Source organism: Typopeltis vanoorti, chromosome 19, assembly GCF_054136105.1.
Source record: "Typopeltis vanoorti isolate ZY-2024b chromosome 19, IOZ_Tvanoo_1.0, whole genome shotgun sequence".
NCBI classification, from domain to species: Eukaryota; Metazoa; Arthropoda; class Arachnida; order Uropygi; family Thelyphonidae; genus Typopeltis; species Typopeltis vanoorti.
This window is the reverse complement of record NC_143567.1, coordinates 59,676,601-59,702,780: the sequence shown is the minus strand read 5'-3', so window position 1 is coordinate 59,702,780 and position 26,180 is coordinate 59,676,601. Positions and strand designations below refer to the sequence as shown.

Below are 26,180 nucleotides of genomic sequence, written 5' to 3'. Positions count from 1 at the left end.
CTTCTTCTTTTTCGTCTCGTTCATCATGTGTTGGTTGACGATCTTCGTTGCTCTGAAATTTAGATGAAGATGAAGTCAAAAAAACCTCCAAGGAGTTTTTTTGAGAGAGCGATAATTTTTCTTTTTCCTTTCGCCGTTTCCTTTTTTCTGCCCCGGACAAGTACGTTCGTTTCATGGCTAAAATATTAAATATGCATATATATATTCAAAACAATTATTTTATAAAAACAATTATTTTATAATTACAATTACAACAACCGAACCACAGCAAAGGATAAAGGATACTGAAGGTTACAAGAATTTCATCGGTTCCTTAACCGTTTATACCGCCTTTATTTGAAGCGGTCGATTTGGAAAACAAAAATGAAAATAGAATTTATTTTATTAAATAGTTACAATTAAACAACAGTACAGACAGTAGTTCCAAGAATTAAGACAAAATTGAAACAAAATGGAATATTAGTTTTTCAAATTTTTACCTAAAAAATATATATATATAGTGTGGGCCGAGAGCTCCTAGCCTTGAGGGGCCCGAGGCGGCCGCCTCCTCCGCCTGTGCCTAAATCCGCCATTGGTTGTAAGTCAGCAGTTAGAATTGAAGAAAGTATAGGAAGGTGGATTAATGTTAAATCTGGTGTCAGACAAAGATGTATCTTACCCCTCTGTTATTCATTATCTATATGGATCGCATTATGAAGAAAGTGTGGTATTAAAACTGATATCAAAATTGGAGATGTTAATGTCTGCTCTTTGCTTATGCGGATGATGTTACACATCTAAATAAATCCGCTACAAGTCCGCAAGATTCCCTGACTAAATTGATTAACTGTTGTAATAGATATGGTATGAAGGTTAGCGATAACAAGATTAAAGACAATTAAAAATAGGCAGAAGCATTGAAAATATCAACTGCATTGTGAATGGAGAACCTATAGAACAAGTAAACAATTTCAGCTACTTAGGCACGATTTTTAGTGAAGATGGTAAGTTAAATATGGAAATAGACAACAGAATCAACAAAGCTGGTATAGTAGGAAGTCAATTGAATAAATTTATATTGAATAAAAGAGAAATTAGTCAAAACACTAAATCAGCTGTATACAAGACAGCGTTCAAACCAATTTTAACTTGTGGATCTGAGAGCTGGGTCAGAAGTAAAACATTTGACCAAAGACTAGAGTACCGTAGATATGAGAGTCCTGAGAAAGATTAGGGGCATGAACAGATGGCATCAATGGCAAATACCATATTAAAAACGAGGATATTAGGAAAGAACTTGATATTGTCAGCATCAAGGAATGCGTTAGCAGAGCTAATCTCAGGTGGTATGATCACTTACACAGAATGGGCGAGGAAAGATTAGCAAAACAAGTATTCTCTGCAAGGTTTGCAGGAGGAAGACCAAGATATAGGTGGATTGATACGGAAAACGTGCCTTAGAAGAAAGAAATATAAGATCTGATGATGTTGGAGTCTTGACAGGTAACAGACTGATTTGGAAGAAAATTGTAGATAGGAAGTTAGTGGTGATATAAATTTTTCATGTAGTACTATCATATCGTGTTCACCCCTTAAAGGTACATGGCAGAAATTTGATGATGATGATATGAATATTGATACAAAAATATAAATGTTAATCACTTGTGTAGATGCTACATGAATATATGCATTTTATGCAATGGGCATGTAGGAAATAAATTACCTCCTGGTATGGCTATTATTAAATTACAGAACTATAGCATTGATTTCTCATGCAAGTAAAGTCTTACTTAAGATTATCCAGAAAAGACTGGAACCATTCATAAAGAGAGAAATGCCAGATGAACAGCAGGATTTCGAAAAGGCAGAGGAACAAGAGATCAAATCGCCAATGTGAGATGGATAATAGAAAGAGCACAGGAATATCACAAGAATGTCTTCCTTTGTTTCCTTGACTATAGCAAGGCTTTTTACTCTGTAGATCATATGAAACTGTGGAATGTGTTAATAACAATGGGAGTCCCAGAGCATTTTATTATCCTTCTGAGGAATCTTTATTATGAAGTTACTGTCCGAACATATCTTGGAGAAACTGAGTATTTCACAATAGGTAAAGGGGTGCGACAAGGATGTATTTTATCTCCGTACCTGTTTAACTTGTACAGGAATACATTTTAAGAATGACAGGGCTGGAGGAGTCTTCAGTTGGAATTAAAATTGGTGGAAAAAATATTAATAATTTGAGGTATGCAGATGATACCACCTTGCTAGCAGAATGCAAAGAAGATTTGAAGGAACTTATTATGAAAGTTAAAGAAGAAAGTGCTAAATATGGTCTTAAACTTAACCTCAAAAAGAAAAGTTATGGCAACATGTGAACTTAATGATTTTAACAATTTTTTTGATAAAGATGGTTATTGTACCGAGGAAGTTAGAAGAAGATTATTACTCGGATAAAAAGCAATGACAAATGTAAGCAAGATCTTTAAAGATAAACATATTAGCCTCACAACAAAAATCAGAATCGTGAAATCAATAGTATTCCCTGTGGTGCTGTATGGATATGAAAGTTGGACCCTGAGAAAGAGTGAAAGAAGGAAGATAGATGGATTTGAATTATGGGTTTGGAGACGCTTACTAAGAATACCATGGATTGTCAAGCAAACCAATAAATCAGTGATAGACAGAATAAAGCCAGATTGCTCCCTTGAAGCTATTATCATAAAGCAAAAATTGTCATACTTCGGACATATTATGCGAGCAAATGACAGTCTGGAGAAGATGATGATGCTTGCTAAAGTTGATAGAAGCAGGAGAAGAGGAAGACCAAGAATTAGATGGATGGATGAAGTTAAAGAAGCAACTGGAGTGCGCTTGGAGGATCTGAAAGACATGGTCAGGGAAAGATCGGAATGGAGAGCGTATGTTCGTGGAGTCGCCAGGAGTCGGAAACGACTCGATGGATCATAACACACAGGGCTATTATTAGAAGACACGCACGCACGCACGCACACACACACACACACACACACACACACACACACACACACACACACACACACACACACACACACACACACACACACACACACACACACACACACACACAAGGCTTCCTTCTCAAGGCTCCACTTTTTTGACCCCCCCTACTTATTTTATAGTAGCATTGTACGTAAATATGGCAGACTCTCACGTCATTTAGTAAGTATTCAATAACAATTATCCGTGAGTTTGATTAAAATCTTAATCGCATTCTCGAACTAACAGATGACGACCACTATGACGACCGTCTCCTTTAAATTAAAATTTTGTCAGAAGAAATCTTCATAAGTCTGGCGAGAATTTAAATTGATGGAAAGGGTCAAGTCACTGTAGGCATATATCTCTCTTATGCACCTCTTAAAAGGTTTCCAAGAAAATTCTACCCAATATATTTTTTTCTTCGAAGCACTGAAAAGCTGTGTTTATTCCAGGGTGTGGTTATTGTGATCAAATCCTGACTTTACTTCTCATATTGAATCTGCCTTCCAAAAGGATGAAGTTGGAAATAGTTTTTATTGACCTAACTTTTTTTTCATGTGTCGCTTTAAAAACACGCTAACAGGCGTTTAAAATGTAAACAAACTATGATTAAAACTTTTAATATATCAAAAGACCACAAGCAGAAATTCATTATGCGTATGGGTACAGCAAAGCTGCCTGAGATATCCCCAAAAATGACTCCTACAAGAGTCGAAAAACCCAATCTTATCAAGCAGTAGTTTTCAATTTACATCTAATAGAAAAGCAAATTAAGGAAATATACTGTTCAGTGTTAAGGAAATATCTATTCAGCATCATGCGTTTCAGAAGTCCCTAACGCCGTCTACAAGTCATCTTAACCCGGCTTGGTCAGCCGAGTAGATCTCCATTTTCAAACTACTGACTATAGGTTCGAATCCCACTCCGGACATGCCTGTTTCTGAATTTCTTTATTTTCATCGGTGTGAATACTCTGTGGATGGCTGAAGTGGCTTGATAAAGTTTTGTGTTTGGTCTTTAGAGCAGGGCTTCCGAATTATCATAGTTGATCCATGGTATTAAAATACTATTACGTTTATAATCTGTCGTGGGTGGGATTCGTCATTAAATAAAATAAAAATGCTGAACCTCAGGAGATAGGATGCCTAGCAGAGAATGACATTATACAAACCACATAAACATATTCTAGATTCCAATACAAGGATGTGCGGCTTTGAACTTCTTAGAAACTGACTACACTGAATAGCCTTAGAACATCCCATGGCAGATGTACTCCTTTTTATATATAAACAAAACATCATTTCTCTAGATTCATCCTGCTTTCCCTGTAGAGCACACAATGTATTTGCAACACTGCAAATGAACAATTTGTATATTTGCATTCCAAGTGGATAAAAGTTACATGAAATGATAGTTCATGTAACTGATTAGCTACATGGACTCCCAATGACCTATAGATGCAGAAATGCTTTATATCATTACTTTCAATATCTTCCATTTATTCTCTACTATACATAACTGTATCATAACTAATTTCTTGTATATGCGATTAAACTCGTAGGAACGATATTTTAGGTAAAGATCAAATAATAAACTCATTTTATCTGATATTCATTTTATAAATTATATTAAAATGTGGCTATTATTTCACGTTAATAACTCCCTATTATTTGTGTTAGTTTAATATATGCAAAATAGTTCGTGAAATTTTAATGCAGGTTTTTCAAACGTATGGATATTTTGCAAACTGATTTTTTCAAATATGTTTGTTTAAATTTCGAAAATGTCATATTTTCTTTATGACACTACCATATATTTTTACAATCCTCATCCTCTTGGTAAGCGCAGTTTCAGTTAGCGCTCTGTTTTTTTTTTCCCCTAATCATAAGATTATTTTATTTTAATCAAGTGCTAAATCAGAGACGTTTGAACACACAACACAAAGCTTGTGCCAGATTTTAATTAGCAGCTAACAACGTTTTCATCTGCTTTTATTGCGAATTGTGTGTGTGTATTGAAAATGAATTTGTTTATATAGTTACCTTCAAATGTTATGCGAACGAACTTGGCTATTTGTGAAATCAGTGATTAACATGGTAAATATTATGCGTAAGCGCACACATAAACTAGCACGTGGTGTCCCTTAAAGCGCATTACCACAAAAGAACAATTAGGTCTGCCTTTTCAAAGCTGTCTCTTAGTTTCAGCTTATATTTGCGATACTGTGTTTATAATATAAGCTGTGTTATATCATTATTCCGGAATACTAAGGATCAGCAACGAATTCAAGATAAATAACGCAGAAAGGTATTTGTGAATGGTTACTGGATTCATTACAAAAATGAAGAAGAAAAAAAAAAAACTGCTTCTCTTCGCTTTTTCCTAATTTCGAAGGATCAAGCATTGCCAATTGCTTGATTCTTCGAACATTGCACAAATCGAATGAAAATCTTTATGTAAAACATAAGAAAAGAAAGTTAACCTTTAAGTAGAAAGAAAGAAAAAAGCTGTCGTAATGATTCCCCCTCTTTCCCCAAACACATGCAGAAACTAACGACTTCACTTTACACGAACAAAACTGAAATATACGAAGACGTTCTTAAAAGTGATGTTCCATTTTCTTTGCTTGCTTTTAAGAAACAGCACTTTGTCATTATTCGCAGTATACGAAACAAGTTTAACGTCTGCAGTATTTCACTTAGAAAATTATATAAGAGGAAACAATAGCATATTGCAAACAGAGAAGAAATAATGCACATTTCGAAGAACCTCAGAAGGAAATTTGCGCGAATGACGTCACAGCGCGTAGTGGAAGAATGCAGGAGAACAACGAATGAAAAGCGCATATGTGAACCCTCGAGGAACAGCGTAATATAAATAGCGCTGTTTTAGCGGTGCTCGTTTAAAGTTTGTTCCCATGGTGAAGTGTTGTGCGACGATGGGAGTTTTACATGTTTTCATTTTATCATCCATCGGTAAGTAATGTACAAGTCTGTAATCTGTGAAAAGCTTAAAACTTTAGATGTTTACAGTTTCTAAACCATCAACGATGTCCTTAGTTAAAATTAAGGTAATTTGATCCGTACTCTGGACAAAATGTTTCTCGGCAATTAAAATATATTTAGAAACAAGAGTGGGTTATACAACATCAGTGAGTGAGGATAGGGCAAAGGACAGTGTGTGGAATGTGTACACATCAGGAAGTATTCCTAAGAAAAATAAGCAGTCGTTTTATGATTTTCAAAAAAATAAAAAAAATAAATTAATTAAATAATAATAATAAATTAAATAAATAAAAAATAAATAAAATAAAAATAGTTGACAAGTGGTGGTGAATAATGAACACCAGTCTGTCCAGACAAAATATAATTTCAAGTTCTTTTGCTTTTTTTTTTATCATCGAATGTATTTATTTTATAATTTAGACATGAAAATATACTGCTTTTGTTCGTTCAGTTAATTATTTACTACAATGTAGCAATGGTAGCTGAATAATTACAATTAATTTTAGATATTTCTAACAGGAGAGAATTTTCACACTCATATAGCTGTAAGGCATTAAACACACAATAACCACATTACTACAACTCCTTAAATGAGGTCACCCTTTTTATGGAATGAAAGATGTTAAAATGTAACATTTTGATACAGGAGAGGGATTTCTAGAATGTCACACCATAGCGACGTCAACAATAGCACTTTAACATATTTAAATAAACTAATATATTTAATGATTTATCTTATGAGTTCAAAATATGGCAGTATGAATAAAGCATCTTTAATTACTTCAGTCGTGACAGGACACTGAACCTAACCTGCTGCTGGTAAAAATGAATTTTAACAACAGCAGTTCATGTGTTTAGAAAATTTTTAGTGACAAATGGGAGTTAGATATGACCTTAATACTTTGTGTCAAGAGGAAGAAGGAAAGGGATATCTCGAGATCATTTAATTGATCTCGCAATCTCTAAAAAAACTATATTATTCAAGGTTAATTCCTAAGGTGCAGCATAGTCTTAAATTTATGTAATATAACATTAATAGTAATTTTTTATGTGACTCTCACCAACGAACGGTAGTAAACTCAGCACGTTAGTAACGTGGACAGACTGAAGATTTATTTTCTATTAATATTTGTTAAATTCATTCTTATCTGGTCCGAAACCCTGCTCTACAGAACAAACATGGAACTTTTTCAAGTCAGTTTAGGCCTCCAGTAAGAGGGTCAGTAGTTGCACACCGGGCGATGAAATTCATCTACCACCTAAAGACATTCACAAACATCCATGTTAGGGTGGGATTTGAACACACAGTCTTTGGGTTGGAGAGCGGATACGCTAACCACTTTGCCACCAATCACTAATATAAAGTCGCAATAATTTTATATTGCTGTACAGTACACAAACTCTTATAGTATAGGTTGAAAATAGCAATTTTGTCAATAAATAAAACCATTTGCAGTTATTTTCATTTCATTTTCTATTTCCGTAATAGACTCAATGGATCGCCACAACCAAGGCTTCATACAAATCTAACTCAAGCTTTGATTAAGACGGGTAATTCTGTCTCCCTTCCTACTTCGCTACGTTTGCTGAACTACAGAATTAATTGACCTAGGGGATATCTGATCCAATTTACAACCAACAGGCTGTGGATTTTATTCCCATTGTGACATAGACGTTTGCAAATCTTTCTAGGTAGCCTGTGATTTTCATGGTCCAATGTTCCCTTATCTGCTTACTAGAGGCTCAACGTGGCGAGAAAAGACCATGTTTAGTCTATAGAAATCTGTTTTTCGAAAAACTGACAGGTTGGAGGCAGTGAGCATATGTAACTGGCTGAAAAATTCACTCACCTCATGGTCCTACCGAGCATCAATTCTTAAACAGTTGTTCTCCATTAAAGGAAGGATTACTCATACGATCTATACTCAATCATGTTTCAGTTATTGGATTAAAACCACTCTCGATAATTGACAAGAAAAGATTTCTGTTGGTGAGATAATGATCTAAAGCTTCTTTTCGCATATACGTATTCATAGTTCTCTCACCATCCAAAAATTTGGCTTACTATTTGGTCTCTTGGTTTCTTAATCTGAACAACTTCCGCTTCTTAGAATGCAAATCCTTCATCCTTCCATTTATGGAACAAAATTCTTATATTTTGAAAGATGTTCTCAAGCTTTCCTTAAACATCACATGCTGTATTCGGTAGAGAGAAATTAAAACAATTAATGACTTCGTCATTGTGTTGTTATTCTGGTACACAGATGCTTTCATGGTTTTATTCAGTTGAACTGAGCTAACATCTGCAAGTTCACTACAGAACATGTAGCTTTCCTATAAATTAAACGTCGTACTTCTTACATTTTAGGTTTTTTGCATATTCATTAATTTCGGCTAGTCCATTAATATATATATATATATACGGTATTTTCCGGCGTATAAGACGCACCGGGGTATAGGACGCACCCCTTTTTTGTACACATTATTTAGAAAAAAACTTTATCACTGAATATTATAATGAATTTACAGTATTTCAAATATAAAGTAATAAGTAGGTCTACTTTCAACGAATACCTAATCTAACTAGGAAAGAGTACCCACCTTTTAATCATCAAACCCCAGAAATTCATCTCCAGAGTTAAATGAAGAGACACTTGAAACCTCTTCTGAATCAGAATCTGAGTCCTCATACAACAAATTGTCCTCTGTACCATCCAGTGCATTACTAATTCCACACTTCTTAAATGATTTAACCACTGTCTCAGTTTTCACAGCATTCCATGAAGCTTTGACCCACTCACAAACTTGCGAAATGCTAGGCTTCTTCCTGATGGCGTAACCTCAAAATCTGAAGACTGCATCCAGCTGTTTCACTTCTCCTTCATATATCCCTTAAATGGTTTATTAATACAGACATCTAAAGGTTGAAGCTGACTAATTAGACCTCCTGGAATTACAGCTAACTGAGTTTTCAATTCCTTGAGTTTATTTGTAACATCGTCTGTTCTGTGAGAACGAAACTGATCCCATACTAGCATGGCAGGCTTCTTCAACAGTCCACCAGGGCGCCTAGACCAAATTTTATCTATCCATAACTTCATTCCTCTTCCATCCATCCAGCCTTTTGCATGAACATGTACAAACACTCCTTTAAGCAGTTTTTCTTTGGGTAGCGTCTTCCTTTTAAAAATCAATAGTGGCGGCAATTTTGTCCCATCAGCACAGCAGGATAAAACAACCGTGTAGTGAGTTTTTTCGTGCCCCGAAGTTTTAATAGTAACACTTGTAGTGTCCTTGGAATCTACAGTTTTGTTTGAGGGCACATCAAAAGTCAGTGCCTCGTCCATGTTTCCTATTTGTGCAAGTTCAAAATTTTCTTGTTTCCTTGCGATGAAATTGCGACGAATCGATGAAATTCCATCATTTTTTATTCATATTCAGCTGGCATGTTTTATGATATTTTTGTTTTATTCCGCATACATAGCTGGTTTCTCTTCATGAATCTTGAACACTATAATGTTGATCCAGTAAAGTTGGCGATTCCTCTGTTAGTGGCTATCGCTTTTGCTTGATGAATAATCATTTTTGTAGATACTGAAAGTCCCGCTTTTCTGTGGTCTAAAATCCAAGTATTCAGTTCTGTCTCAAGTTCTGGCCATTTTGCAGTTCCACTTCGTAGGTTATGTTTACTGTGAGTTGCTTTTTTTAAATCCTCTTCCTGATTCTGCCAAGTTCTTATCATTTTCTCAGTTGGGGGGTGGTCCGAAATGCCTCTCTGCAGCTCTGTTTCCATGTTCTTTAGCATACGCAATCACACGTAGCTTGTATGCAATATTGTAACAATGCCAACATTTTTCAGCCATAATTTGCCAAGAAATTTAGAGAAAATTTAACGGCAGAAATTTATCACTGTTCACAACTGCGACAACAATTGGAAAGTTTAAACAAACAGGACACAGCTGTGATCGTCGATGACAGCGTATGCGCATCCACTGAACTCTACGTCAGTGTTTCTCAAACTGTGGTACGCGTACGTGAAAGGTCTTCGGGGGGGGGGGCAATTTTCGGCATTAACGCATAGAATAAAATTCAATGTATCCGTGAAGTTCAAGATCGTAAAACGTTCCTATTGTATCACTAAATAAGGTACAGAGACATCTGCAGGCTGTGCAATATGTTTCTCAACAAACAGTGCAATTAGAGATAACTGGGATAAAAACGGCACTAACTAATGAATCCCATGTCCCCTTCCCACAGAAAATGCTGTATGACTCAAGCAAAACTCTATGTTGCCAGTGCAACATATGGTTTTGTTTGAGTGAACGTGTTTAAACGAAGAAATATATAGTGAATGTGTTTCAGATATTATATAAGGAATTCGGTTGAAGAGAATTAGCATTTCAACTCAACTGTCGGCTTGTCTTTGTCATTTAGTAGCACGATCTTTTGTTTATACCGCACCAATCATATGAACGCGGATGTCTGAAGTTTGAGAAACACTGCTCTACGTAACTGGAATGCTCTCTCTCTCTCTCTCTCATACACACACATACACCGCAAGGAAGCAATAAAGAAATCGCGTAACTCGGAACAGAGAAAATTTCCAGAAATGAAAATAATAAAAAACTGAGTATCGGCGTATATGACGCACCCTGTTTTTCAGACCTATTTTCAAAGAAAAAAAGTGCGTCTTATACGCCGGCAAATACAGTATATATATATATATATATATATATATATAATTTTCTGTCAGTCTGTCACATCAGTGACGCGCTGTGCAGATCGATTATATTTCTTCTTTCTACCCAAATTTTAGTTTAACTACGAATCAGTCTTCCTTAGATTTTCGATTTTTTTATTTATGGCTATCGCTATAAGACTAAAATCATTACCACTTCGCAGATCTCAGATGCTAAAGGTATAAAAGGATGCTGGCCATGTGAGAACTTTTATACCGATTTTTTTTGGTATACTTTCGGTATACCAAAAAAATTTTTTTGGGATACGAATCGGAAGGCAAAACAAATACTAGAGTTTACTTACATATCATTGCTGATGTGCTCGACTGCTTCAAGGACGACGCTGATGTTATTCAGGATGAAGCAGAAAATGCATTAGTCATCATACGTGTATGCTGACTAATGTCAGCATACACGTATGATGCCTCTGTCGGATGGATTACGCTGCGTGTACTCTTTAATGGAAAAGGCGGATTCGATTCTGGTCGCTGGCATGAGAAACTCATGGCCTCCACATCCTAAAGCAGGGCCCCCTACCTACCGCTCAGGTTAAGTACAACGCATTGCTATACAGTCTACAGGGTTTAGGATCAATTAGTTTAAATGATAACACAAAAATAATATTTATTTAAAAAACTACCAACATCTACATAATACAAACTAATAATAATATTCAAAATTATTTCAAAGTATATTTTATAGCTTTTGTCGACGCAAATTTATCAATAATGTCAGTAAAATCAACTCAATAAGCCAAATAATTTTCGATGCACAAAATTGCTAGGTGATTAAGTCGTTCTTGGCTACTTGTGCTTCTTTGCCATGTTTTCAATGAATTGGCCAGTCTGCTGAATGATCTCTCAGCTGAAGAAACAGTAACCAGTATTGTGCAAAATAGTTTAATGCAGATATTGGCAAATATACTTTGCAGGTTTTTGTCATAAATTGCGTTCAGAAGTCTCACCGGACTTGTTTCTGTGCCAAAAACTATCTTATGAATACCTTTAAGGTGAAGAATTTCATTCAATACTCTTCTAACAGATCTTTTTCATTCATATTCACAAGTTTTGCTGATTTTGTGATAAATTGACCATCGTCCAAGTTGTGGAAATTTAAAATAGGTGAGAATAATTCACATATATTATCTGCTGCTTCAAACCTTGTTTTAAAATCATTCATAACGAAATCCAATACTGGATAAATTACGAAAATTTTGAAATCTTCTTCGGGTTCTACAGTAGTTTCTCGATTTTCGCAAAATTGAGGTTGCACACCGATTGCTTCAGCAACTACTTTTGCTTCTTGGACAACTTTCCCACGAGTCATGTAAGTGTTGTATCTCTTGAACTAATTCTCTTATAAGTGTGGACCCGACCTCAAGAGATATTCCTTTTACTTTGTATAATAATGTTCTTATTGTGAATATTTGCTAATATTTTGTGCCAAAACATTGTCATTAGCATAACTTTATAAGATCTGAAATATTTTTTCAAGCCTTTAATTGTGTTCAGTGTTGAAGGAGAAAGCGAGACGGGCGAACGAAAACTAAAGTAAATCCTTTCGAATGGGAAGTTCAGAAGAGTAACGATAAGTCTGAAAAGATGGATAATGGGTTGGAAATGATTGCAAAAGCTAGTAGTCCCTCTAGGTACATATTCATATTTTATAAAGTTTCTTTTTGTCTTTGTTAGTCTCACTTAACTGGCCGACCTGATAAGACGGGCCCCTAATTCCGGGTCCCCAGGCTAGAGTCCTGTCAGCCCCACCCTTGTGGGGGCCATGGAGGAACTTCTTAATATTGAAGAGCTTTTTCCACCAAAGACGAGTTACTTTGTCTCATACGGTAGTGCAAGGAATTTTCTGCTAGTTAATCGAACAGTGCTAAAAAATGTAAGCAAAATTTATGAAATCAATGTTCGTTCTAAAATCGTATGCAGATCTGCAGGAAGTAGAGGAAATGATAGTTACTTCCTCTGGAATTTTCGAAGTGGAAATACAAACTTTATTTTATAATGGATTGTAGTAATGGTATATTTTAATCTTTGGGAATGTATTATTTTAAAAATACGCTAGAGACAACTTCGTCCAAGAAGGAAGTTACTTAAGAAGTCAGAGGGAATTCCTTTATAAAACAAAGTTGTTACTAAATATATTTTAACATAATTATTATGCCTAACTGTTATTTATCAATCTCTTGCAATTATCTTAAGAGAGAAGATTAATACTCTCAAACACGGAACTGTGTGCTGATTAATGAAGAGAAGGAAACTGCGTAGGAAGCACTCATCCAAAGGACTTACTTTTCTTTGAGAGGTTTTTGAAATACAAATGAAATCATTTGACGCGGTTCTGTAATCAACACAATTACTGGTTCGGCTGCACGTTTCATTCTGTTACACTAAGTGTTGTGTCGTAATGCAAATGACCTTCAGACCACTGCCTGAAGTTTCGTACGTGCTGGTGCTTATGATGGATTTTATTCAATTTTTTTATTTACCGGTATTTTTTTTTTTTTATTTGTAGAGAAAGGTTACAGCCACTGTCTCTGTTTCAGAATAATGACTCAAACATCAGTTATCTTAAGTATCAAGAGTGACAGCAATATCTGAAGTAACTATTTCAATGGCTTTTATAACTAAGTAACCACTCTTCTTATAAATTGCTGTAATGACAGGGTGACATCCTATCTCCGGTACGTGTACTCTTTTAACCAGTTTGTTTGCATTAGATGGATAAAACTAGTTTCCGAAACGGGATTTATAAGACCAACTAACACAGACGTTTTCAGTGGAAAAGCTCTTTTAAATGCGTGTTATGGTCTGAACGAATTCGAACCCAGGACGCCTTTATAGCTAGTAACTCGATGACGGAAGTGCAAAGCAAGGCAGTCATGTATTTTTCTTAATTTATTATATTACTGTAAAAAAAAAAAAGAATGTCCGACCTATAGATAAGGTTTAAAAACGTCTCTTTATATGAAGTCAAACCTTCGAAGACATGAACACCCACAGTTAGATTTAACGATATAACAACTTACACGAATAGTAAACACATTTTAGCAGCCATCTGCTAAACAGTTTGTCTATTTTGTTTTTAAGTTTTTTTTCACATTGTCGTCATATATTCGCTTTTTAAACATTTCTTATATGAAATCTAACAAATTGAAAATCTGATACTTGTCTCACCTCTTTGCATATTAGCGGTGGCGTAACTAAAGGGAGTGCAAAATAGAGGGGGAGGGGAATCCAAAATCTGGAGAACATGTCAACAATATTGCAAAAATGTGACTGTAGTTAACGTGCTTCCATTACTATACGTGTTTGAATATTCCCTATCTTCTCATTTTACAAAAGAAAGCAAATATAACTCATAAATAAAAAGTGCATAAGCTTCTTATACATCAAAGAGCTATTATGTTTATTTATTTATTTATTTTTTTACTTTACTTTAATTTGATGTGTCGATTTTCTTTCATTTATAAAATCGACAGTTAACACGAATGTCCCTTCCTTTTACTTAATTGCCATCGCAAAAACAAATTACATATGTTTATGCTTGTGTAAGTAGTCTACGTTTAGACGGGACTCTCTGTAATCAAAGAATTAATGGAAAATTTTTCTAATTGGTTGATTACAATAGTCTGGTTAAACACGAATATACATTGAGCGTGCATGCATACTTACAATCTCCAAGAAACTTTCTATTATGTTAATAATAATAATAATAATAATAATTAATAATGTTAATAATCAGTATAATTTTTAAATAATGGTTTCACACATGTAACAGAAAACCAAATAAAATTTATAATATTTTATAAATTTTATTTGGTTTTATTTTATTTACTCTCTCTGGTCACTTCTAAACTTGAGTCGTGAATAATATATGAGTAATAAATTCTATTTAATTTTTTCTTACATGTGTGAAGCCGTTATTTAAAAAAATTATGCTATATCTAACGCGCAAATCTCTATTAAACTTCTAGTAATGTTAATAATTCTTTCTAATAATATGAACAATTCTGTTATGAAAAAAGACACCCAATACATATATATAAAGACTTATATAAATACAGAAGACTTATTTAAGACTTGTATAAATACAGAATTCACTGAACTATCAACTTAGCTATTTATTTATTTATTTATTTTTTTAAAAAATTGTCTAGCGTCTTTTTTTTTATCACCCCTCCTTCCGAAGGAGTAGAATGAGCTCTTTTAGTCTTAACTTACGTTTGGAAATCGGTAGGTAGTCAGTCTCTACTGTTAGCTGTAACCAATAGCTGAGCTCATTAATATCAATGGGGCATCGGAGCGAAAATATAACACATAACTGTCGCCATCTCGTGATCCTAAACACTCGTTTTGTTGTCTGAAACTGTATGAGTTCTTTAGTCGAATTTTCTAAATTCAGATTCAGAGCTAAACATGAGTTTCCATTTTGGGAGAACCTGCTGTCAGGTTTGCGTGCGTGTGTGTTTTATTATTATTATTATTATTGTTCCGGGAAACTCCAAAGAGTCGACAGACTCATCGAGGGAGGCCCTAACATCATGTCTGGAACAACTATTCAACATTCACACAGTATCTATCATATCTTGCCTTGAACTCATTCACGGTCATAGCACCCACAACAGACTCTGGAAGCTTATTCCACTCATTCACCACTCTCCAAGTAAAAAACCTAGCTCTAACACCCTTGTCAACCACGCTCTTGCCCAGCTTCCATGCATGGCCCCTAGTCCTCCCGCCACCAGTCATATTTTCAAAAATATCTTCTGGATCAATCTTATAAAAACCCTTCAGTAATTTGAATGTCTCAATCATATCACCCCTCCTTCGCCTATCGTCCAATTTCTGCAACCCACAGATCTTCAACCTATTCTCATAAGGTTCATTCCACAGACCTGCTATCATCTTGGTCACTCGTCTCTGGACCCTCTCCACTTCCTCCCCATAACGAAGAAACCGTGGTGCTGGGCACAGAAGTCCAGATGTGGTCTTATCAAGGCTCGATACAGAGGAACAACAACTTGTTTCTCTCTGCATGTTAAAGTATTTTTCAGAAGCCAAGTGATTTGGTGAGGAGCTGTTTTAGTCACTTTTGCAATGTGCCCCTAAACTTCAACTCCCTATCCACCAACACTCACAAATCCCTGGCCTCATCAATCTCCTGGAGTACGGTTCCACCAATGCGATATACTGCTGTTATTCTTTTCACTCCAAAGTGCATAACCTTACACTTTGCCACATTAAACTGACACCCACTTTTCCTAGCCCAGTCCTCCAAACTATCCAAATCATCCTGTAAAATTTTGACATCCTGTGCACTCACAATTTCTCTACCCAACTTTGCATCATCAGCAAACAAGTGAACACTTCCTCTCAAATCCTTTCCAATATCATTGATGAACAAATTGAAAAGCAGTGGTCCAAGAACAGAGCCCTGCGGCACTCCACTAGTCACAAGACGTCTTTTTGACTCCACTCCTGAATAAACCACTCTCTGGTATCTCTCCTTCAACCACCCTCCTATCCATCTCACCAAACCTATATCCATCCCCATCTGCTCCAGTTTACTGATTAGGGTTCCATGTGGTATCCTATCAAAGGCCTTCGCAAGGTCCAGTAGTATCACTGTAAACCCACTACCCCTATCCAGTTCAGCCGTCACTGTGTTATAAAACGTGAGCAAGTTACTTAGGAATGATCTACCCTTCACAAAACCATGTTGTCCCCCATACAATATCCCATTTTCATCTATCCAATCCTGTATTCTTTTCTTGACTAATTTCTCTAAGACCTTGACAATGATTCCTGATATGCTAATCGGTCGGTAATTTACAACAGCAGTCTTGGATTACTGAAACAGTTTATTACAGTTTTAGGCGGCGATTTCATGCAATATACTGTATGTTCATTTACCATCTATGACTGGTGCTAAAACAATGGAAGAAGATTATTATAAAAAGATTTACAATAACAACTGCGATTACCTTTACGTGGTGCATTTTTATAAAAATAAAAATGCTATTATGTACAAAACTATAAAGCGACAATTTGAATATCTCTAATAGTAAAATTAGCCACTCAAACTAAGTGCATTTCAGCATGCAATGCCAGAAATGACACAACATTCTAAACATGTATTAATGATCGACTGCCTTAAACTTTTTTTTTTTTTTTTTATGGACGTTATTATTTTCCTACGTTACATTATCAGAGAGAGCTAACTGTTTTCACCATACGACATATGAATATAGTGAAAACATTAAATGTGTTTAAACGAAAAATCTCACTATGAACTCATAGTTTAAAGATCACCCATTGGTTCGTGACACATGAAATCAGATGTGCATACGAAAGTCAAACTTTGTATGGTTTGCAAACTTTGACCGATGGCGAAACTATCATATTCCGCTGAATACATATTTACTATTTAATTTGTTGAGTCAATAATCTAGTTCTAAGGTTAAAATCATATGATTAGATGATGAAACTTGCATTAAAATATGCATATACGGTATTTTCTTTATGGCACAAACAAAAATATTGAACTCATTTTATTATTTCTAAATAATTATTTATAATATCACATTCTTAAGCTCTTATAAGCTATCAGCCTTACTTGACAATAGTTCTTCCTAGCATGTATATCTAGAATTTCTTGAATTTTCGCGATAATAAAGTTCAGCATGCAATTCAGCTTAGTCAGTGTAATCTTACCTCCGAACCTGTTACAGTTTCTCTGTTTTTTGCAAAAAAGATGAAAATATAATCTCATTGAGGAATTTATTACATAACAATCCTATTAACTTACACTCAACTTGCCCTTCATTTTAACATTTATTAAATAAAGTTTTTAATGGAGCGATGCAGACATCTGTATATATAATATTTCGTTAAAGCACCTCAGCAGAATACTTTAATGAAAATTTTATGTGAAAGAGTTATGTAGAATTCGATAGTTTGTGCTACAATACTTTAAGAGGAACTGCTAAATTAAATGTATAATCCATATGTAGATTCTATAAGAATGTTGTCAAAGGTCGCAATTTGTGCTTCACTAAATTATTCAGAATTCTTCTGATGTTCGATTTGTAGTATGTTCAATTAATACGGTCAGTAAATAAAGTGACAAGACCAGTTTTATTGTGGAAATACTGAGTGGATAGTTATGTAGTTGTGAGATTTTTCACACATGCTTGAACTTTGTTCACCAATAGAACTAATTTGATAATACTGTATTAGTGTTTTGAGAAGAGTGTTACTTTTATTAGGGTAGTATTAGATACATTCGTCATAAAAATTAGTGAGTGACAAACGTGTAAAATAATAAATCGGTGTGAAATTTTTTATTGAAACAAAAGTAAAAAAAACAAAAACAAATAATTTTAAATAAAAATAAATAAATTCCGTGTGATGATACGTTCTTCCTTTATACGGGAGTTCACTGTACCATCTAGTCCCCCCAAATTTTATCCGGGTTCCGGAACCGGCATAGGCTGACGAATCAGACCTATGGCTGGGTCAGTATTCCTGACTGTAATCCATGTGTCCTCGGACCGGTTTGCCTGCTTGCGGAATGAAAAACACCAGATAAACTGGCGGAAAAATCCCTGCTGTCCGCGCCCAAGACCGACTAACTTGGCTAAGGAAGATCCTTGAGCTCCTCACGTCGTTGACGGGAATCAAACCTAGGACACTCCTTCCCCAGGCATATGGTTACGAAGCGCAAAGCCACTAGGCTAACCGCGCGGACATAATTTTAAATTGGTGAATTATATATAATTAATACAGAAAAACAGCTAAAGGCAGAAGGAAAATTGTAGTATATCTGTTAATTCAGTAAGTTTTCTTTTGTTGCTGTAGTCCTGCGGCTAGAGACAACTTATTAATATGAGAATCTGACGTGAATGATGTTTCACAGAAGGAAGATCCTCGAGTTTCTGTGTGCGGAAAAACTCCCTCCAATTCAGTAGGAAAAGTCCAGAAAATTCAAAATTCACGCTCACTGTCTTTTTCAATCAAAAGATGCGTATCCAAGAAGATATTCAAAATGATTTTTCAATCAAAAGATGCATATCCAAGAAGATATTCAAAATGATTATGTTTATAAAAAAGTACAGCCTCCGTAACTCAGTCGGTACAAACGAAGCCCAGGATAGAAACACCTGGGTTCGAATTGCGTTTAGAACGCGAAGAAGAACCTTTATCCGGATTTTTTTAACTGAAGGTGAAACCTGCTAACCGATGTGTGTGTGTGTGTGTGTGTGTGTGTGTGTGTGTGTGTGTGTGTGTGTGTGTGTGTGTGTGTGTGTGTGTGTTATGATGGTGCAAGACGTGAAGGCTCAAGTATCACGGAAGCTGCCATCCTGCTATGCTTTTCACGAATCATTGTCAACAGTGTATCAAGAATAGTTCAGCAAGAAGAAAACATGCCGCCAATGTATCTCATTTCCAGTTGCTGTAGTCCTGCAGCTAGAGACAACTTATTGATATGTGAAACAAGAACAATAAACTCTAATATTTAGGGCAGAATCAACAAATGGTAGCTACATACAATGGCATGCAGAGCACATTAGAAAGACCAATGCATCCTATCCTATCAAAAATGGGGATAATACAGCAAAAATTATCCCACTGACTTCGGTCCTATCAGATGAAAACAGCTAAGTGGTTAAAGGGGACACAGGAACGCCGACACTATGCACTTGGGGAGGAGATGAAACTGCGTTGTCGGACGAATCACAGTTCTATTTACTTCATACCGATTTTAATATGGCAACATACTTTGAATTAATGAATACACCATTTCAAGTAACAGTATTCATAGGCTGGTTGGTTTGTTATACTGTTTTTCTTACACGTTCTGTGAAGGAACATCTGAATGGCACAGCTTACATGAGCATTATTGCCAATTGGATGGATTAACAATGAGCATGAAGGAATGCATCTGGTAAAGTGTAATAAAGTCAGATGCTTCCAGCAAGATATTGCATTATCTCACAAAGCGGAGACTATTTCGGAATGGTTCGGAAAAAACACGAGCAACTTTACCATTGCACTAGTCTATTATCACTGGATCTCAACCCAACTGAGCATGTGTTGAATCTAGCGAAATCAACTGTTCGAGAAGACAGGGATTGCTGCTGTCCAGTCTGAAGAAACTGCGGATGCGATGGCGTCTGCGTTGTCAGTATCCCTGGGGAATGCTTTTGGTACATCATGAAGTTCATATCTTTGCTCTTAAGTTCATAAGGATACAGCATGACTCATTTCTCTTAAGGAGGAAGGGAGCTGAAAGGGTAAACTGCTATTAGGTAGGTGGATCTAATAAGCTAGACTAGTCACCAAGTATATATGTGCAGTATACGCGCAGAAAGATATGTACCGTAATTTCATGTAACACTGATGAATGATAGTTATAGAATTTTATAAGGAATAATTAAATTGAAAACTGAAAGAAGCGGTTGAACGCTTTATGAAAAGCAGCCAAATGCCATTTCGCTTTTGAATCAACAAATACTTGGAACGTTAGGCCTTTGCTACAGCTGCTTTTATACGTGTTCATATTTCAGTTTATAAATAGACACTTAATCACAAGTGTCTATTTATCCACCGTGGCAAGCCTGATTGACAATTAGAATAATATCATAATAAGTATAATAGTAAATGCGGAAGACTCAGCAGCCTTAAATAGCAACATCAGTAGGTTAAAGATGCGAATTTTTGGATTTTGGTTTCATTTAGAATTAAAAAAAGGAGTGGTGACGAGTGAAGAATAATTGCTGGGTTTTATAAGGCAGGGAAATATACTTAGAAATACATCACTTCTTTTCACAAAGGAGAAGTAATCATACAAATGCTTCACCAATCTAAGGTAGGAAATGTTAATTTCCTACGTAGGAAAGAGCATTTGGAGGTAGTGCAACAGTGTTCCTCAACTTGTATTCTGAAACACAGGTCTGATGTCGAGAATTCTTTGATAATTGGAAAGCAGCATCACCCCAAAATATGCAAATAACACTGGTATTTTGAAATATTCTATGTTCAAATGAGGAGAGAGTTGTATACCGTAATTCGTGCCTCATTGTATTTCTAAAGAAGTCAAAACTTATTAGAATTAGAAAGTCTATCTTTCGAAATAGCTCATCAGTCATTTTTAGTTCTAACGATTTGGTAATTTAAGCAGATTATCAAGATAATTAAAGTAAGGGCAAGGAAGTTTGGACTATTCAAAACAAAGTTTCGTATTTTTAAGATTTCACAAGTGAACCAGTAAATTACTGAGTGTCCGGCCACCACTCTGCTCTCACTCAAAACCAGTCATCGCGTCTGATCACACATTATGATAAAGAATTAGCAACTTGTAGCTGCTAGCTCATTTTCAGTATGATCAGTTGCAGAGCTAAATGGAACATGAGTCCAATACTAAGTTGCTAATCAGTGGTGGCCTAATACCATGTGAATTACTGTATAATTCATGATTTTCTTCATACTACTAATACTAATACTGCTATCAAATTACATTTTGTCTGAATAATGAAAGAGAAAACACGCTAGGGCGTACCTTTCTAATACAGTGTAATACTAGAGTTACTTTCTATGACGTTATGCCTAACAGCACAAGTTAACAAATGCTTGTTTTAAAGATAAATCTATAGTACAAACTTTTTTGTTTGTCTTGTGCTCTTGTTGATATGTATTTAGTTAAACTTGCCAAGCGTGAAACCTTTTAGTTGTGAAGTTCTCTTCAAGACAGGTACGGCAATAATACTTGTTACTCCAATAGTGTCGAGAGAGAGAGAGAGAGAGCTGAAAATTGTTGCAAAACGCTGCAATAAAATGTTGAAAGAGGTGATGGAGGTACAGAAAAAAGGAAATATGGTACTGTCAATTAATGAAAAAAATGACTAGAAGAAGAGCCCTTAAAATCGAGAAAAACTGAGTATTCAAATGATATTTAATATGGAAATATGTAAGTATATAAATATGTAAGTTATATGTTAATCAAATATGATTATCATACCAATTTGTCATCTATTTATATGAATTAGTCAGAAATTCTCAAAATTACAGAAAATGTTGACAGTACATGTATAAAGATTTCCATCATGATCATAACTAACCTGCATCCTTGATAATCCAGAGTTTACTATAGTTCAGTAATCCTATTATGACAGATTTGCGGATGATAATACCTTCTAATCATCCTATCTGACACACTATGCAGTGTTCAGACATCCCAAGCGTCAAGATTATTTACAAGCAGTAACTTAAACATTGACTTGTATACCATCCTTCAATGGTGCGAGAGCAATCCGGTCCCCTTCACTAAAATTCGGTCTTCCATTTCTCGTGGAAAAGGCATCTCAGCTCGCCTACCCTGACCCTCAGTAATACACATAAATCGCCAGATAAGATCAGATCACTCTGCTTGAACTAATATTTACCTCCAACCTCTCCTGGCATTAGCAGATAACATCACTAGCTTCCTCAGCATCCAAAAATCGCATTCTCTTCCCCTAAGTATGCTATTTTATAACCATCCACTCCCCCCCTACGAACTCCATACCCAAATCCACCCATTCTTATAATACTGCTCTCATGTTTGGGGATAGTGCACCTAAAACTTTTGTACAAATCAAAATGATGATTGTCAGTTTAGTAGTACAGGACCATTGAAGTACCTGTGGAATAGACAGTACAGACTCACTTCAGCCTCTATCTCACAGACACAGTGTTTCAGCACTGTCTATTCCACAGGTACTTCAATGGTCCTGTACTACTAAACTGACAATCATCATTCTTTCAGTTTTCTGTTGAGCCTGTTAAAACAACAGCTTCTTAACATTACTTTGCAATGCAACCACAAACACATCAAACCATCATGATCCTCTTCCTCACGAAGTAATCCCAAACAACTATGACCAGCAACTCTTCAAGAAAATGTCACTAAACTTCTATCCTGCACCTCACATACGGCATTGATGCATTGCATGTGCAGGGTGCAGGTGAGGATGAGACCTATGAGCAAGGTCCTTCGATCTCTCGTCAGTAATTAAAAAACCTAACTACTACAATATTTTATATATTATAAAATTTAGAGATTTTTTTCCTTCTAAGTTTTTGTACACTATTTTCAAATAAGTATTCGGACACTACTATATTTAAGAGAAACCTAAATTTTAGTTCGTGGTGGTAATATAAGTATGTATGTCTGACTATTCTTCCTTCAACATGAACACCGGTTAATGTATTGTTTTGGATCACCGATCTTTTTTTTTTTTTTTTTTTTTTTTTTTTTTTTTTTTTAATGTTGGGCCCATACATGAGAGGTTGGCTGATCAATCTATAGTATGTTAGTACCGTATGTCAGTGGTGTGTTGGGAAAGCAGAAACTTGTTTATATTTGATTTTTAAAAGCATGTATATTGTATTCCTTGGGAAATACTTAAGGGGAAGACTGTTCCACAGTACAACAGTAGCAGGGATAAAGGAAGAGGAAAAGAAACTTGTTCTGTGGGTTTCGAGGTGTACTGTGAAAGGATGTTGGGCGGAAGCTGTACGTGTTCCAATGGGCTTGTTCAGAGTGGGAGAATTATTGATGCTGTTTCAGATGAATATTTCGCATGGAAATATTTATAGAATATACAAATTGCAGAGACCAAACGTCTATGTGAAAGTGAAGGGAGCGAGCTAGTAAGAGATGGGTCATTTATCAATCTAATTGCTCTCCTCTGTATTGAGTCAAGCATTTTGGGGGAGCTTTTAGGAACCCCCACTCCAAATGTGAGAACAGTATTCGATAGCTGGCCGGATTCGTGATTTGTATAAAGTTAACAGCTGTTTAGAGGTGAAGTAACGTCTTGAGAAATCCTAGTTTTTTGGAAGCTGAGGATGCAATAGTTGTAATGTGTTTATGCGAGGAGAGGCCCGATGTCATGGTAATTCCGAGAAAAGAAATTTCATCTTGACTGGGAATTTGAGTGTTATCAAAAATAATACTGGAAGAAAATGGTTCCTTTTTGTGAGAAATAAGAGAAAACTGGGTTTTACTAGCGTTGAAGTTGACGAGATTATCTGAACCCCATCGGAGGGTGGCTTGGAAGTCAGAATTAGGTTCAGTGGTGGTTGATGTTCTGTGAGTTGTGTAGAGTAGGGTTTGTCGAACGAAAGGGAGGAGGGCAATGTTCTGTCATCTGCAAAACTGTGTATTGGGTTGGAGGTCAATGAAGTAGGTCATTGATATACAGAAGGAAGAGGGGTCGGTGAGAGAAATGAACCATGTGCGACCCCAGCATTAGTTGGATGGTGAGAGGATAGGGAGTCATCTACCATCACACATAGTGTGATTGCAGACAGAAAGATGGCAATCCATCTGCAGAAGTCCTGAGACACTCCAAATGATAGCATTTTGCTTAGTAAGCCTTAGTGCTAGACCTGGTCAAAGGCTTTAGAGATATCAAGTGCAACCACTTGCGATTCGCCAGATTTCTCCATGGCATTTGTCCAGAGATGGGCGACATATGAGAATAGATCTCCTGTTGATCGGCATCGATGGAATACTTACTGGTGGTCGCTTAATCATAACTTATAGCTGGGTACCTTCAAGGCAGAGTAGGAGTTGAGAGTTGGTTTTCTTCATCACTTTAGATAGGACTGAAGTGAATGAGATAGGGCGGAAGTTAGATGGCAGCGATTTGTCACCCTTTTTAGGAATGGGTTGAATATAGGCCAATTTCCAGGCTTTGGGATATATACCAGTAGAGTAAGAGAGAGTATGTACAGACAACATAGGATAGGAGTCAATTCTGGTGCACAGCCCTTCAGGACAATTGGAGAAATGCCATCAAGGCCAGGAGACTTTTTTGTGTCTAATATAGACAATAGATTTATTATCGCTTTCTGACAAAAGGATATAGGGGGAATTGTATGTTGGGCAGTGGGAATGACTGGAGGACGTTGCATTGTCAGTTATGCGTGCATTGGAGGCAAAGTGTGAAGCCAGGAGATTAGCTTTTTCTGTGGGTGATGTTGCAATTCAGCCATCTGGGTATCATGAGGGGGGGAGAGAATAGTGTAGGGAAAAAGTTACGGCCAATTGCTTTGGCAAGAGACCAAAAGGCATGGCTGTCATCAAAGGACAAGCTGCAAGTTTCCTGCTTTTTGCCCGTTCAAATTATGTTTGATCTGGCTCTTACTTTGTTTGAAAGAAGGTCTACTGAGCTGAGAGAACAGAGCTCTATGAAGATCAGCCAAATTTACCATGTCTCTATCAGCATAGATATCCCATGTTTATTCTCGTCGAAGGGCACAGGCCACTCAAAATTTTCAGCCTCTTAACGTTCTTGAATAAAATTTCCATATACGGTACAGTCATGATCTGGGTTGGAGTTATTCAAGTTCCCGTATCCCTAAATTGAAAACAAGAGGTGTGTGAAAGAAGCATGGCCCCCACAAGTGTGGGGCTGACAGGGCTGTAGTCTGGAGCCCCGTCTTGTCAGGTCGGTCAGTTAAGTGAGACTAACAGAAGACAAAAAGAAACTTTATAAAATATGAATATGTGCCGAGAGGGACTACTAGCTTTTGCAATCATTTCCAACCCATTATCCATCTTTTCAGACTTATGGTTACTCTTCTGAACTTCCCATTCGAAAGGATTTACTTTAGTTTTCGTTCGCCCGTCTCGCTTTCTCCTTCAACACTGAATACAATTAAAGGCTTGAAAAAATATTTCAGATCTTATAAAGTTATGCTAATGACAATGTTTTGGCACAAAATATTAGCAAATATTCACAATAAGAACATTATTATACAAAGTAAAGGAATATCTCTTGAGGTCGAGTCCACACTTATAAGAGAATTAGTGCAAGAGATACAACACTTACGTGACTCGTGGGAAAGTGTTGTCTAAGAAGCAAAAGTAGTTGCTGAAGCAATCGGTGTGCAACCTCAATTTTGCGAAAATCGAGAAACTACTGTAGAATCCGAAGAAGATTTCAAAATTTTCGTAATTTATCCAGTATTGGATTTCATTATGAATGATTTAAAAACAAGGTTTGAAGCAGCAGATAATATATGTGAATTATTCTCACCTATTTTAAATTTCCACAACTTGGACGATGGTCAATTTATCACAAAATCAGCAAAACTTGTGAATATGAATGAAAAAGATCTGTTAGAAGAGTATTGAATGAGATTCTTCACCTTAAAAGTATTCATAAGATAGTTTTTGGCACAGAAACAAGTCCGGTGAGACATCTGAACGCAATTTATGACAAAAACCTGCAAAGTATATTTGCCAATATCTGCATTAAACTATTTTGCACAATACTGGTTACTGTTTCTTCAGCTGAGAGATCATTCAGCAGACTGGCCAATTCATCGAAAACATGGCAAAGAAGCACAAGTGGCCAAGAACGACTTAATCA

General features: G+C 36.0%; 1 protein-coding gene across 4 annotated transcripts in view; it reads left to right on the top strand.

The window, feature by feature from the left end:
• The first annotated feature begins 5,913 nt into the window (after positions 1 to 5,913).
• The window catches only part of LOC150096152 (uncharacterized), a 520,274-nt gene continuing 500,007 nt past the window's right edge, over positions 5,914 to 26,180 (top strand). For all 4 annotated transcript variants that reach the window (XR_016549966.1, XM_090409454.1, XM_090409453.1 and 1 more), the window contains exon 1: positions 5,914 to 5,975. Coding sequence is in view for 3 of the 4 variants with exons in the window: in XM_090409454.1 (XP_090265580.1) it covers positions 5,918 to 5,975 (58 nt within the window). In the remaining variant the exon portion in view is untranslated. The remainder of the gene's footprint in view (positions 5,976 to 26,180) is intronic.